The 15,103-nt window shown below is 40.7% G+C and overlaps 1 protein-coding gene across 1 annotated transcript in view; it reads right to left on the reverse strand.

The window, feature by feature from the left end:
* Positions 1–7,648: 7,648 nt before the first annotated feature.
* Positions 7,649–15,103, reverse strand: part of slc12a2 (solute carrier family 12 member 2) — a gene marked incomplete at both ends in the record, with an annotated part of 72,040 nt that continues 64,585 nt past the window's right edge. Inside the window, 6 exons of the mRNA XM_080742879.1 lie at positions 7,649–7,784; positions 8,946–9,013; positions 9,527–9,662; positions 11,302–11,388; positions 12,881–12,992; positions 13,496–13,618. Coding sequence (XP_080599005.1) covers positions 7,649–7,784; positions 8,946–9,013; positions 9,527–9,662; positions 11,302–11,388; positions 12,881–12,992; positions 13,496–13,618 — 662 coding nt within the window. The remainder of the gene's footprint in view (positions 7,785–8,945; positions 9,014–9,526; positions 9,663–11,301; positions 11,389–12,880; positions 12,993–13,495; positions 13,619–15,103) is intronic.

Raw genomic sequence — 15,103 nt, forward strand, 5'->3', positions numbered from 1 at the left:
AATATGCTAATCAAAATCTACAAACTAACTATAAAGTTTTCAAATAATTGTAGTGGAGTAAAAAAAAAAGTAGGCTACAATATTTTTCCCATAGTGTGGAGTATAAGTAAAACTATTGGAATACTCCAGTAAAGTTCGCTCTGGAGTCTGGACCAGAGCTACAGTAAAGTAAAAGTACCTACAAATTATACGTAATAAGTAGTAAGTACAGTAGGCCTACTAGTTCTGGACGCGTGGACGCTCCTCTGGGTTGTTGTGCAACCTGAAGCCCAGAGGTGTGCGCTTCGTCGCACGGCGGTGTCGCGCGAAGAAGAACAGCAGACCTACAAGCTCACAACACCGAGGCAGAGCGAGGCGTTGTGAGCTTGTAGGTCTGCGGTTTTATCGTCCCCTTGTTGGGGCGAGTTGGCAACTTTAAATTAAGCCTAGTTAGTACTACTTAGAAAGCCTGGTAGGCGAGGTTAAGTACTACTAGCTCTTACCCGTTCAAAGATATGAGCTCCGAAATGATGTGCAGTGTGTGGGTTATGGGATGTGCACTGTGCACACAGTATATGAGGGATTGATTGCAGATTTGCAGAATTATTAGGCCTATCATATTATAAAACCTATGTATAAAACAGACATTAACCACTTTAGCCCTATTTTATACATAGGCTATTTGAAAATAGCTAATCTTTTTTACTTTTATAATAATCCGAGTACTTCTTCGACCACTGGTAGTAAGGGTCGGTGCATGCTGGCACCACTAGCCCAGGTTCATAATCCCCCTATGCACTAAATATATAAATATATTCTTGTAGTTTTACTGAATCAGTTCATGGTACATTGATATTTTAGATAGGCCTACTGAGGCTGTGAGACTATTGTCAACATTTAAGTGACAATGCGTAAATAAGGAGTATTCATGCATTTTTTGATGAACAGGCAGTACCTATGATATTTTTCCCCAAAAATATATTATATATTTCAAAATATAGGCTATATTTTTTAATGTATAGGCGCGCGCGCGCGCACACACACACACACACACACACACACACACACACACACACACACACACACACACACACACACACAGCATTTTGTTACGAGAAACATAAATGGGTCCCGACCCACTGTTTGGCAACCAGTGGTGTATTTTCCCTTATTAGGCCTATACCTTAATAATATAATAGGGACTGTCGGTTATGACATCACCGCAAGATTCGGGGCTTAACTCCGCCCACTTTGGCGGCCATTGCCATTGCTAGGTCTTGGATGCATCAAGATCAGTCTGTACTAGTTCTACTCGTTGAGCAAGCAACGATACTTTTACTTCAATTGCTCTAGTCTAGGGCTTCTAGGCTTTATTGCATTTCAATAAAACCATATTTGATCAACATAACGATCACACACATTTTACTGTTTATAGGGAATGTTATATTATTATAAACCGATCTTTATTTCCAAAGCAATGGATGAATGTGATGGCTGTTCTGATCTGCTTGTGCTCTTTCTGCGCTCATGCATGGACAGATTTTAGCGTGATATCTTTTTATTGGGAGACAATAATGAGCACCAGCAAATGAAAGCAGACATTCCAGTGAATATGGACACGTTTAAATTTAAATTTTTTGATGAAAATTGACCGAGTAATGGCCGAGTCAAATTGCAAGTGGTCTTGGCAGTGGCCCAATAACTGGCTGTAGGCACGCTATGTGGTATAAAGTAATTAAGTATATTTACTTAAGTACTGTACTTAAGTAGGCCTACACTTTTGTACTTTGCCAATATTTTTACTTCTTCTCCACTACATCTCTGATCCAAATATTGTAGGCCTGCTTTTACTCCACTGCATTTATTTCAAAACTTTAGTTAGTAATGCTAGGCCTACTATACTTTTGATTATCATTACAAAACATCATCAACCACTTCAGCATATACATATATTTTGACCATTTGAAAATAGCCGATCTACAAGCTTACAATGTTAGATCCATGCTATTTTCAAAAGATGTTTTGATAACTTGAAAGGGACATTCTGCACAATGAGTAGGCCTACTTTTACTGTTGGTACTTTAAGTACATTTTGATACCATTACCAATACTTTTATACTTTTACTCATGTCAATTTTGAATAGGCCTACTGGACTTCGACTTGTAATAGAGCACACTTGCATTGACCAATCCATCTTATCTACAACCAGCGAACTGTCAATGCTGTTCTCCGGTCATCGCTTCCTTTTATCCAAGAGTCTTACAAGAAAGATAGCAACGAACATGGCGGGCGGAAGTGGCCGATTTTTGCAAGGCCCCGCCCAGTCCTCACCCCCTATAGTGTAGCGAAAACAGGAGGTGGCCTCCAGTCAACCAAGTCTGTAAATGGGTTAACATCTCCCCCTACAGGCTAACAGTAACATATTCAGAAACGTTAAAGGAGTAGTTCACCCCAAAATGTTGTTTTTTTTCCTATTGATTACTCACACCATGGAGTTCAATAACATTTTTTAGTTTTATCATAATCCTAAAACAAAAAATTGATTACAATTAATGTACCCCATTGATTCCGGATGGGGACCAAAATAAATGTACTATAATCAAATATTTGTCTTAGGAATGCATATTATTGCATTGCTGGAATTCATTTGAGGTCAAGTTACAGTAAAATCTTTGTTTTTTAGTTTGCTATTTTTTCCTAACACGTTAAGTAATAAGCAGCTTCAGGACACGAATACCTTTTCGGCCATTGCTTGTTTTGCTGCATTTGTAGTATGAATAACTATTATGTCTAATTGTGTGACCAGAATTAACTGAAGCAAACTGAACTTGACAAAAGTAAACAGTTAAACACCCCACGTGAAATTGATTTGTTTCATTTGATTTCTTTATTGCAATAAAGATGTACAAAGTATAGATAATTTTAAATGTTAAAATGTTAGAAAAAGCATATCTGTGACAGGTAACAGTAGAGTACAGTATATGAAAACATTACTGTTTCAACCCAACAGGTTGGTGCACCTTTGTGGGTGAGCTGGGAAAATAAAATAAAACAGGCTTGAACCATTTTTGTCAACATAGCTTTTCTTCAAAAGAAAAAGGCATTGAAAAGTATAGAAATATACAGACTGAAAAAAAGAAAAGAAAAAAGGAAATTTAATTTAATAAAATCACCCCCGCCCCCTAGTATAGAGAAAAGAAAATTCTACATGCAAATTAACTTAAAACCAAAACCATATTGTGTGTTTTGGAAAAGAAAATAACTTGGAGAGAATTCTAAACTAAAAATAAATATATATCCTCCATTATAATTTTGACTTTTTTTTTTATATGTCCACTCCCTTAATTTGTGGTGCTAAATGTATTTACAGGTTTAAGTCATGTTTGTAGTGTGAACTATGGGATGACACATTCAGACAATCTGCATTTTTCTCTCCACACCGTCACACAGTTACAGAGCTTTAGCTAAACGTACATATACAGTGCAGCAGTGCTTTGCAGAGGGGCTCGGGCCCCAAAATGAGCTGCAAAATGTTCTGAGAAGGGTATCCGATGGCCCGATTTAGACTTCGTTGTACGATGGATTCAGGCAGCGGAAAATAGACGATAAAAGCTTGTCGAGAGCTTTCCCATCGCCTGGTTTTCGCCTGGCGGGAGACTCCGTCGCACGACAAAGCCTGAAGCGAGCGGTGCAACGAGTCACGATATAACTGAAAAAATGGTCTCAAACCGTTGAGTATGGATGAAAATGCAAACAGCTTAACAGATTAACACGCTTTATTTGGTTGTGATGAATCCACTGAAAGCAAGGTCGTTTTCATTTGTGTGCGTATTGGAACATGAAAGACAAAAAAAGAAAAACATCCCCTCTTATTAAAGTTGTAATGATACATATACATTATATGTATCTATACCAATGTGTTTCAATATACAAATGTAACATAAACAGGTTCTTGGTAACATTGTTGCTTTGTAACAGTATTGAAGGGGTGAGTATATCACAGAGGTAACAAGGGGGCTTTAGTTAAGTACATTCTGAATTCTTAAAAACCTTCAAGCTCTATTCATGAAATAATCTTCAGAACTAGCGTGTGTGTGTTAAACCTACATAAAATAGTACCAAAAACTACACTGGATCTCTGCTGATTTTTCATGTGGGACTGAAATCTACATCAATGCTTGTGGAAACCGGGCGAGGAGAGAGGGAAAAAAAAGGATTTGTATAAATGAGGGGGGAAAAAAAAGATTATACACGTGAACTCGTACTTGTAGTATATTCAGTTAACCTAAGCAACATTGTTGTCACATATTCTCGTTTGAAATTGCATATAGGACAGGATATTATGTGGAAAGAAATCAAGTCTACTTCTAGAGCCTATTAACAGCATGTGAGGGGAAGGCAAAGGTCAAAACAGAAAATAAACACAGTGACAAAAGAACCCTGTTTTAATCCGTTGGATGATGGCAGTAACTAATTCAACACCTCTGTTGTGAGGCAGCCATTGAGGCCAATTCATACTTTGCTGTAATCTTGCGCGAAACAAATGTTTTATTCTATTTTATTTGAAGATACATTAAGACATAAACCCTATAATTGGCTGACCAGATTCCAAAATCTATACTAGATCCCTCCTATTTTCCCCCCCGTCTCCAATCTTTAATATATCTTTGGACCAATTGGTTAATTATTAGACTACTGTATGATGCGCCATTACGACAAAGTATGAGTTCCCTGTACACTTGGCTATCTCCTCGGTTCCAATAGCAACCTTGACAAGAAATGCTCCCGAGTAGCATACCAATTGCTCTGGGAAAGAAATGAAAAATAAAATAAAATAAAAAACAAGTCATGAGGGCTATACATGCTATACATAAACTCGCCCCCAACAACAGAGGTGAATGATGCCACTCGTGTGAACCAGTGGCCACGCTCGCTCCTACATAGAGTCCTCTGCATAGACGTGTATGTTCAGATCCCCACTTTTCAACTGTGGTCTGTTGCTTCTGCTAAACCAGCGATTCTCCCCTCTTAAAAATGATTAAAAACAGTCGGGAATATCACGATAACGACTTACACGCCAGTACAGTGCTTTGTGGAACTAGGAAGCTACATGTTCTTGAATGTGACGGAACGGCAAACTGCCAAGAACTCTTTAAAAGATTAACAGAAATCTGTCAGTCCATGAACTCTCAAGTTCCAAATCATTGGTCATGTCTTCGGTGAACGCACAGCGCAGGCCATTCCACTAGAGGGCGATTTATGGAACTAAAACTAAATGCGTAGACATAAACTGCGCGTAGAATGCACTGAACAATCAATGTGTTATCTTCATGTTTACCAATGGATCGCTGTCCATATCTGTACCCCCTCCAGAGGAAGTCAACATTCCAGCCAGTATGGCTTATAAGAGAAAATCTTGACAATCATTAGATCTAGCATTAAGGCAAAGTCTTAAGTAGCTTGTGTGGGGCTAAACAGCTAATTTATATGTCATTGTACAATGTTTGCCGCTCACCAAAAACAACACCTTCCAAACTGAGAAAACTTTTTTTTTTTTTAATGCCGGTTATTTTTTGTTGTTTTTGTTCATCAAGCATGACGCAGCATATATTAGGCTTAAAGCTGTCTCTTTTAGGGTTTCATGGAAAAAACACGGAACAGGGATGTCAAAGCTTGTAGTTTACAACCGCGGAGTCAACGCGCGGCTTTGCGAGAAACACGACAGAATCCTAAGCATAATTTTTATACCCCCCCGCCGTCCCATTCATTTCTGACACAGAACTAAAACGGAGACCGACGTACGATCTCAGCTGTAGAGAGAGAAATATGTTATTTTGGACCGCTCAAAATGTGGTCACATTTCCAGGGAGTTTAGATTGTGACTGCAAGGAATCGCGTTAGTGCACTAACAAATATGCCTCGACGACGTTGTTAAAAAAAGGAAGACTTGAATGTGGCTAGAATTAAGCACGACAAAAAGCCGCTGATGGTTTCAAAGCGGAAGATGAACGAAAACGGAAGATGAACGAGAATGTCGCCAACGCAGTCGAGCAAGCCTCCACTAGCATGAACGCAATTCTCCAAATAAAAGCATTTATTCATATAGGTATTATTATCAGTGTATTATCAATAATTTAATCTGATTCAACTGGAAAGGCACATCCATAAGGCTATAGAAGGTGTTGCAAAGCATTCTATACAGCTCTCTCTCTCTCCCCAATACTCCATCAAAGAGAAAATTAAATAAAATTATTGCTGCGTCACAAGTAAAAATAAAAATAAGAACTTAAGTTATCATGACATCAAGAAAATCCAGGGGATAAAAGCAGTGTTATCGATGACGTGAACATTGTGCAGAAGTGTGGTGAAACCAACTTTTAAAGGGCTTTCTCCCACTTTGTGGGGGAAAACCATGACATGAACCGTAAAAAAAAAAAAAGCCCAATTCATAGTTCGTTGCGTGCAACCAACTAAAATCAAGCCTTTTTTTTTTTTACATGAAACTCAGTTCAGAAACTTCATGGCCAAAAACCGTTCCAACCCTAACCACTTGAAGGACATTGTTTAAATACAGTCTTCCTACCGACGTCTGCGTGTCTGCCAGGGTTGTGTGTGGAAGTTAAGAGGCTTGGGAGCACCATAGCGTCTGGTCCGTTATGTAGAGTCCATGGACTATGGCTCATGGTATACTTGACATTACTGGCCAACATACTGTAGTTTGATGGACTTTCCGGGAAAACCAATTCACGTTCACCACACTATGGTGATCCGCTTGCATGCATTTCAAGCTGGAGATCGTATCTCCATCCGACGTTTACGCATCTGAACACTTTCCCAGTTGTTCACTTGTCGCGAAACAAACTTGTGCGACAGTGTCGTACGACTATGAATTATAAATTATTGAGACTTTTCGCGGGGTTAATGTGATTAAACCATTAAGCAATTGAAAGTGCCGATCAATTTGAATCACCAAACATAGCCACTAAGAGGGGGAGAAAAAAAACGAAATAAATATAAATTTGAGAACAAAAATCCAAACATCCATGATGTCATAAAAAGGCGACAGACTGATCAGCCAGGGGCGCAGAGGGCATTTTATAGGAGGGCTCATCGCCTGACATTAAAAAATTATAAAAAAAAGTCAATTAAAAACAAAAAACAAAAACCCCCTAACAAACTACAGTTATGTTTTTTTTATGTAAGTAAGCCGGTAAGGTCAAGTACGTCACAAAGTCACAATCGGGGCGAGTTCAAACACCCCCAGCTCTGGGCCCTTTTTTTTAAGAGTGTGGAGGCGTGTGTGTTGTGTTGTGTTATGTGTGGTCGTGTTGTCCCTAGAGAATCCAGTAGGTGGCGGTAGGGCGCAGTGGTTCTCAAAGCGCGGTCCCCCTCAGGGTTCCTTGAAGGCCGCTACGGCCGGGTCTGTCAACTCTCAGAGTGTACAAATGGAACCGAATGGACTCTTTGACACGGTTCCGTTTGTACACTCTCAAGAGTTACGCGGGTCCTTGAACGTACGCAGTTTGAGATCCACCTGTATTATTCTATAGATAATTGGAGTGTGCTTGGATTATACAGTAGTAGTGTGTGTGTGTGTGTGTGTGTGTGTGTGTGTGTGTGTGTGTGTGTGTGTGTGTGTGTGTGTGTGTGTGTGTGTGTGTGTCTGTTCTAAGAGTAGAAGGTGAGGACGCTTTGGTGATTTCCTCGGACCAGCAGGATGGGCGGCAGACCCCCGGACAGTGTCTCTAGCCAGGCCATGTACATAGCGCTGGACACGGCGCCCTTCCGGGCCAGGGGCATGCTCCTGTTGAAACAAACACACAAAACATCCAGTTTTACCAATTTAGACCGGGTACGCATCATTTTAACTTTTAAAAAATAGCAGATATACAATGTAAATCTGCTATTTTAGGAAGATTTTGAAAATTTGATTTTCTTTTTTTCTTTTTTTTTTTTACTTATGTTTATATGTCAGTGGTGCTCAAACATTTTCATGTCAAGGACCCCCAAAATGATATGCATTTGGCCACGGACCCCCATCTCAAAGTATTTAGTTCCAGGGACCCCCCAGAAGCAAATATTTGAGTTACAAATGTTTGCTTTAAAAGAATTATATTCAAAGATTTGCAAAAAAAAAAAATCTAGATTTGGGTCTAGATCTTTCAAAAATAGCAGATAGGGAAAACTTAATAAAGTACCAATCATAATAAAAAAAATAGCAGATCTACAAGTTTGCAGCGTGGCACTCGGGGCTGCGCTGTGAGCTTGTATATCTGCTATTTTTCAATAGCTAAAGTATCAAATAATTCTAGGTCTAAACGGGTTGAGCAGACGCTCTTGAACCAGAGCGACTTACAATACAAGTAAACTAAAGATTAAAAAAAGAAAAATGCATGCATCAAACGCAGAGAGAACAGTGTAGTGCCTCAGTAAACTAGCATCATTTTAAAATGGTATCATTTGTTTTTGGATGCAACGCCCTTCACTTCACGCTGGAAACTGTTCAACGTTTGGAAAGCAGCCTGGTCATTTGATCCTGCTGATTGTAATGTGACAACCGGACAATTTACAAGCTGACCTTGAATCGTTACCACAACCACAAGAGGTTCCATGTTTACGTTGTTTACAGCTAATCTATTTGTGTTAATAAAGCAGATGAGAGGACGTCTGAGCTGTTATAGGTTGGAAACAGTGCAGGCATCACACTGTGTGCAATCTGGCTAGCCATCATCAAAGAAAGGTCCTTTTCGCTTGTGTAGCATCAGAGAATCTGTTCTTGAGAGATTACACTGTGTGTGAACTCTATGGACCTTTCACTATATCCACACTGTAGCGCTATGGACATGGTAACCTGGACTGTTATATCCACACTGTGTATGAGCGCTATGGACATGAAATCCAAATGGGCCCCTAACAGCTAATAATACGTCTAATAATACTTCAGAAGAGTGGTGGGTGATCTTACATGACGATGAGGTTGGCCGTGCTCGAGTGCTCCTTCAGAAGCTCGTTGAGTCTGATCTGGCGATTGGTCTGAAAAGGACAAATAAAAAACAGAGCATTGGGTTTAGATGCAGTCGTTATGTCAAGTTGTCTGCTTCAAATAACTATTATAATGTCAAGAAGTGGTGTGTGTGTGTGTCTCACACGACACCAGGATTGTAAATAAGCATACATGATTTTGGGGGATAAACAATTACATCATGAACAGATACGTTATATCAATATCACTTATACTAATAACCCATTTGGCTGGCCAACTGAATCACTTCAAAGCCGGTTTCATCAGTTTACTTCTTTGTGTAGTTACTGCACTCTGGCTTTAGATCCTCGTTGAACGTAACTAGGCTGACAGGGCGCCAATGGTTATAGGCTCTCATGAAGCCCGACAGCCAGTCGAGGGTTTGATTTCCGAGCCCGACGGCCTTTGCTGCGTGTCCCTCCACGTCTTCTCTCTCCATGTGAGCCGTCATTCTTCACCATACCATCCAATAGAGACAGAAAAGCCCAAAGAACATTGGGGAAATAAGAATGTAGTAGGCTGACCTTGGCGCGGTAGAGCTCCAGCTCGTTGTCGGTTATCCTCCAGGGCTCGCTGTTCTTCAGCCTCTCGGCGGCCTCTTGTTCCATGTCGTCCTCTTTCAGGCGGTACGGCTCAATCAGCTCCTCGAAGGCCGTCGTGCTGAAAACACGAGAGAGGGGGGAGGTTACGACCACGGAAGCTTTGACCCGTTCCTAGCTACAGTGGAGTCAGTGCTGCCATCATAGGGCCGAGACATCAAGCACTGGGATTAATTCACCTTTTATTTGCCGAGCTGCATATCCGGTACCACTTAAACCCTCTATAATTGGTTAAAGGTACTTTCTTTTTTGGCAAATGTTCCGCCCCAGGATAATGGATTTTGATTATCGCGATAATATCGTAATTTCTTTGGTCACAATAATCGTGATATGAAATTCTCATATCGTCTCATCCCTACTGGGCACTGTGAAAGGCACCCGGAAATGGCACAGCCAGGAGTGGAAATGGGCACAACACCTACATAGATGCACTGCAACACGATAGCGGAGCTACACCTACTCAAGACCCTGTCGCTAGACAGGAGGGTGTCCCTGTCTACCTCTTCAGACTCCACCTTAGCCGAAAGCACTTGCCTACCTACTCAATGACCATACATGTAATTTAGGTATACATTTTAGTTTTAGTTTTTTTACTGAATAGGTGCTTAGTCTACCCAAGTTTTTCTTAGATTTCTTAGAGTTTTTCTTACCATTTCTATGCATTTGATGTATATTACCTTGCCATTATGAATCACTTTGGATTAACACTTATGTTGCAATGATTTTTTCTCTTCAAAGTCTCGCGTTGCCATGGTTACCATAGACTTCCATGTAATTGTGCAAGTGTGTAAAAAGTGCACGCCCATGCTTAGATGATGCACCACGTGTGTAGATGCTGTTCACAGCTTTCAAACAAACAAATCCGCTTGGAAATCCGTTCAGGCATTCATGATTTATCAGCCATTATGTTTTCTACAGATGTAAACAAACATGGCTGCCATGTTTGAAAGAATGGGTTGGTATGGGGGTTAAACATGCAATTTCGCAATCGCGATCATGCCTAATACATTTCTGGAGGTCCAAAAAAAAAATTTGAAAAAAAAAAAATATATATTTTTTTCAAAAACGGCCCAAACTCGGGAAACTCGGGGTTGGCACAGCACTAGTACCAATACAAACTCGGGAAACTCGGGGTTGGCACCATATGTGTTAAGAGTGTCTGCTAAATGCCTAAATTGTAATTGGAAATAGTGGAGGGCATCGATTCATGAGTCTGAGTTGGTGTTGGCTAGACCCAGATAATCCAGAATGTGTCACAGTGGTATGCATGTTGAAGACAGACAGATAATCCAGAATGTGTCACAGTGGTATGCATGTTGAACACAGACAGATAATCCAGAATGTGTCACAGTGGTATGCATGTTGAACACAGACAGATAATCCAGAATGTGTCACAGTGGTATGCATGTTGAACACAGACAGATAATCCAGAATGTGTCACAGTGGTATGCATGTTGAACACAGACAGATAATCCAGAATGTGTCACAGTGGTATGCATGTTGAACACAGACAGATAATCCAGAATGTGTCACAGTGGTATGAATGTTGAACACAGACAGATAATCCAGAATGTGTCACAGTGGTATGAATGTTGAAGACAGACAGATAATCCAGAATGTGTCACAGTGGTTTGAATGTCGAACACAGACAGATAATCCAGAATGTGTCACAGTGGTATGCATGTTGAACACAGACATACTTCTCTTTCTTGGGCTTGGTGTTGATGTCTCCCAGCACGGAGATGTCAGAGAAGTCAATCCTGAACTTGCTGAGCAGCGTGGCCATCCTGCACACAGCAAAACACACATAGTCACACATGGTGGAACAGCTACTCAAGATGTTTTACTTGGTATTCCTTCTGGGGAATCAGATTATGTTTAATCCAACTCTAATAACTTGAGTTTTCAAATAAATTGAGTTTTCAAATAAATGTTGTGGAGCACAAAGTACAATATTTTCCTCAGACATAGTGGAGTAGAAGTAGTGGAGTAGTAGTTAGTATCAAAGAATATGAAAAACTAAAATAAAACTAAAATAAAAAAACTAAAAGATAAATTAAAATACCCAATTAAAGCAATAATACCTCAAATTTGTACTCATCTCGAGTACAGTACTTGAGTAAATGTACTTATTTACTTAGTTTCCACCACTGCTAAAAACCCTTCTTCAAACAGGAAATCACAAAGAATCAGACCCTCGAAATTCCCCTCAAACCCAAACTATTTCTGCACCGCAGATGTGAGTCAAAAGTCTAGTTTGGAGCAGGGTCATTTCCTCTCTGCTTCAAAGAGGCCGTGCATCTCTAAAACAACATCCCCTGAAGCCCAGAAGAAGAGCCCAGACATGGCCTCAAAGCCACTCGACATTTCATTGCAATGCTGCAAATAACGGTTTGATTCTGTCCAGGAATGATCCAATAAGGTTTAGACCAGCAGCGGTTCTCCAAACTTCTACGTCAAGGACTTGGCCCCCGTGGACCCCCAACTGAAAATATGTTGTGGCCTGGGACTGCCATACGTAATTTTGTGTTTTTTAAAAACCCATTAATACCTGAGGTCGATTCTACAAACGTATTCTAAATACTAACAGTTTTATGAAACATTTATGTTGCTTGTCTCAAACCTTTTTTTGTCAAGGACTCCCAAAATAATATGCATTTGGTTGTGCACAAAATGTCATGATTTTTCAAAAATAGCAGATCTACAAGCTCATATCTCTACTAGCTCGATGGCATCAACGTGCCATCAAGTGGCCGCCACTGTGAGCGTGTAGATCTTCTATGTTCAGTGTGCGACACCACCCGCAACAAAGTAAAATCAAGCCTTAATTTTATCCTGGCAGCTGTGGTTGACATGAGTGCAAGAGTGTGAGAGAGTGTGTGTGAGCGTGTGAGTGTGTGTGTGTGTGTGTGTGTGTGTGTGTGTGTGTGTGTGTGTGTGTGTGTGTGTGTGAGAGTGAGTGAGTGAGCGTGCGTGCGTGTGTTTCAGTGCAGTAAGGAAAGAGTGAGATTGTTTGGTTTTGTTAATGGCTATATTCGATCAGAGATTGATCAAGTTCTAATCAATCCAATGACTTGATTTGGCATGAACTGTACAAGGAATCAATGGGTACCTAAAACACGAACGCATATGGCCAGATTTCCGCAGACATTCACAGGCGGAGTGTGACACAAGAGTAATGGTATGGTTATGTGCTAACGTGGTGGGGTGCTTAAACAACAGTATGGTGACATGCTAACGTGGTGGGGTGTTTAAACAACGGCATGGCGGGCTGCTTACGCTCGGCGGTCGTGGTCGATCCTGTTGATCTTGCCTCCGATGAAGACACGGATCTTGCAGTCCTTCCACCTCTTCTTGTTGGTCAGCAGGTATGGAATGAGCAGGGTCAGGCCTGACGGGATGAAATAAAAACACAAACGTTCACTTAATTTCATTTCTCAAGCTCCAGCTCCTGTTTTCATGCAATAGTAAATCTTTTCACAGAATGCTAATGTGTTCATTTGCTTAAGCCGTAATTTGTCCTTTTAAAAAAACAGCGTAATATTTGTTTCCAAGTTCAACTAACCAGTGCATTATTATATACTTAATCTTTATCAACCTTAGTAAAGAAATTTGGTGTAGATGGAAAAAAGTGACCCAAGTACAGTTGCAACTCAAGTCCAGTTTCCTACAACTCTGTTTTCACATCTGGACACTTCAGACGAGGCTCAAATCTGAACCCATTTGATTTGCCATTAGGGACCAGTTGCGACCGCGCGCCCTTTCAGGCGTCGACCCAGAGTAGGATTCGAACCCACAACGCACTGCATGGAAAGGCATCTGCTCTAACCGCTACACTATGGCGGTAAGAGCATACAACTACAGGGGTTTGAATGAAATGAGTTGAACTCTTACCGCCGTCGTCAAAGAGCCACCACACGTCCACGGTGCCTTTGCCTTGCTTCTTCTGGAACTGCTGGCTGGCTTCCAGCAGCCTCTGGTCCGACACGTTCAGCATCACCGTGGGGCTCTTCTTGTCTGGAGCACCAAAACATACAGGACACACACAGACCACACCACAACAAACAGAAAAGTTAGACAGCAGGCTAACACTAGTTATTATGGTATTTGTGACTAGTAGAGAACAAGGCTTTAGTTTGCAAGGAAAGTTGTGTTACGACACATTAGAGAGAGAGAGAGAGAGAGAGAGAGAGAGCACAAAGCGAGTGTTTCCCCTATAGATGGTTTCTGAACACGGTCTAGATCAGTGGTTGTCTTATTTGGCCACGGACCCACATCTGACAATGTTTTGTGCCAGGGACCCGCAATCTATAAGATTTGTGTTATTAAAAATGTTTAAAAAATATCCAAACATACAAATGTTTTTTTTTTTATCTTATCCACAAGCAAGCTTGTAATCGGCTATTTTCAAATAGCCTGCGTATATAGGGTTAAAGTGGTTAACCCGATTGTGATGGTATATTAACTCATTTTGGTGGGGACCCCCTGGAACCCCCTCAAGGACCCCACTTTGACAACCACTGGTGCCATTTGCTGGGTTTCCCATAGACCAGAAAAAAAGAAAAAAAAGAAAAAAAGCCTTTCAACGGAAGCCTGCGTGGTGAGAAACGGGTTAGCGCCGAACTGCTAAAGCTAAACGATGGTCGATGGAAAACCAATTAATTCCTAATTTTCTGAATATCCATTCAAATTGAGACACCGCTCATAAAATACCTTGTCTTTCATTATTAATTTATATCAGTTGGAGGCACCAGTGCTGAACAAACATAGGGGAAATACCAAAGATATTGCAGGGGAAAAATCATTGGTGTTAAAGCTGTACTATGTAACTTTTCTTATGAATACATTTGTATTTTGTCCGATCAGTTTGGCAAAGCAATGGTTCTCAAAGTGGATTTCAGGGACTCTCTAGGTTCCTTTATCAGGGTCTAAATTGAAATTGTACAAATGGAACCAAATGGACCCCAACAGGGCCATTTGGTTCCATTGTACACTGTCAAAGTTACGGGGAGACCTTCAAATTTCAAAGTTTGAGGACCACTATGGTAAAGTTGTATACAATAGAACTCATACAATTGGGGTGGTTGTATTTTGGTTTCCTTCTATTGAGACATTTGGATGTGGTTTGACATGACGTGCCTCTAATCTGAGGGTAGAACGTGAAGGTTACAGAGTGCAGCTTTAAATGCGACTCCCGAGTTTAAAAATGGATCCCATTTTTACACACACGAGTTCAAACAGCAGTTTACATTTAGTGCAGACGGGCAAAGAGGTTAAAGAGACAGCTGAGTTAGTCCGTAAACGGAGCTGGAAGGAGGAAAGGAAACGACATCAGAAGGAACACCCCCTCCCCCTCCCCCAACACACACAAACCCGTAACACAGTCACCTCCAAAGACAAGAAACAGATGTTAAACAGATGAGAGAGAGAGAGAATAGATTGTAAAATGGAAGGCACAGACTGGAACCTAAACAGTTCTTAAGACAGGGTCATGCAATCACA

Source organism: Nannobrachium achirus, assembly GCF_963921795.1.
Source record: "Nannobrachium achirus genome assembly, chromosome: 15".
NCBI lineage: Eukaryota > Metazoa > Chordata > Actinopteri > Myctophiformes > Myctophidae > Nannobrachium > Nannobrachium achirus.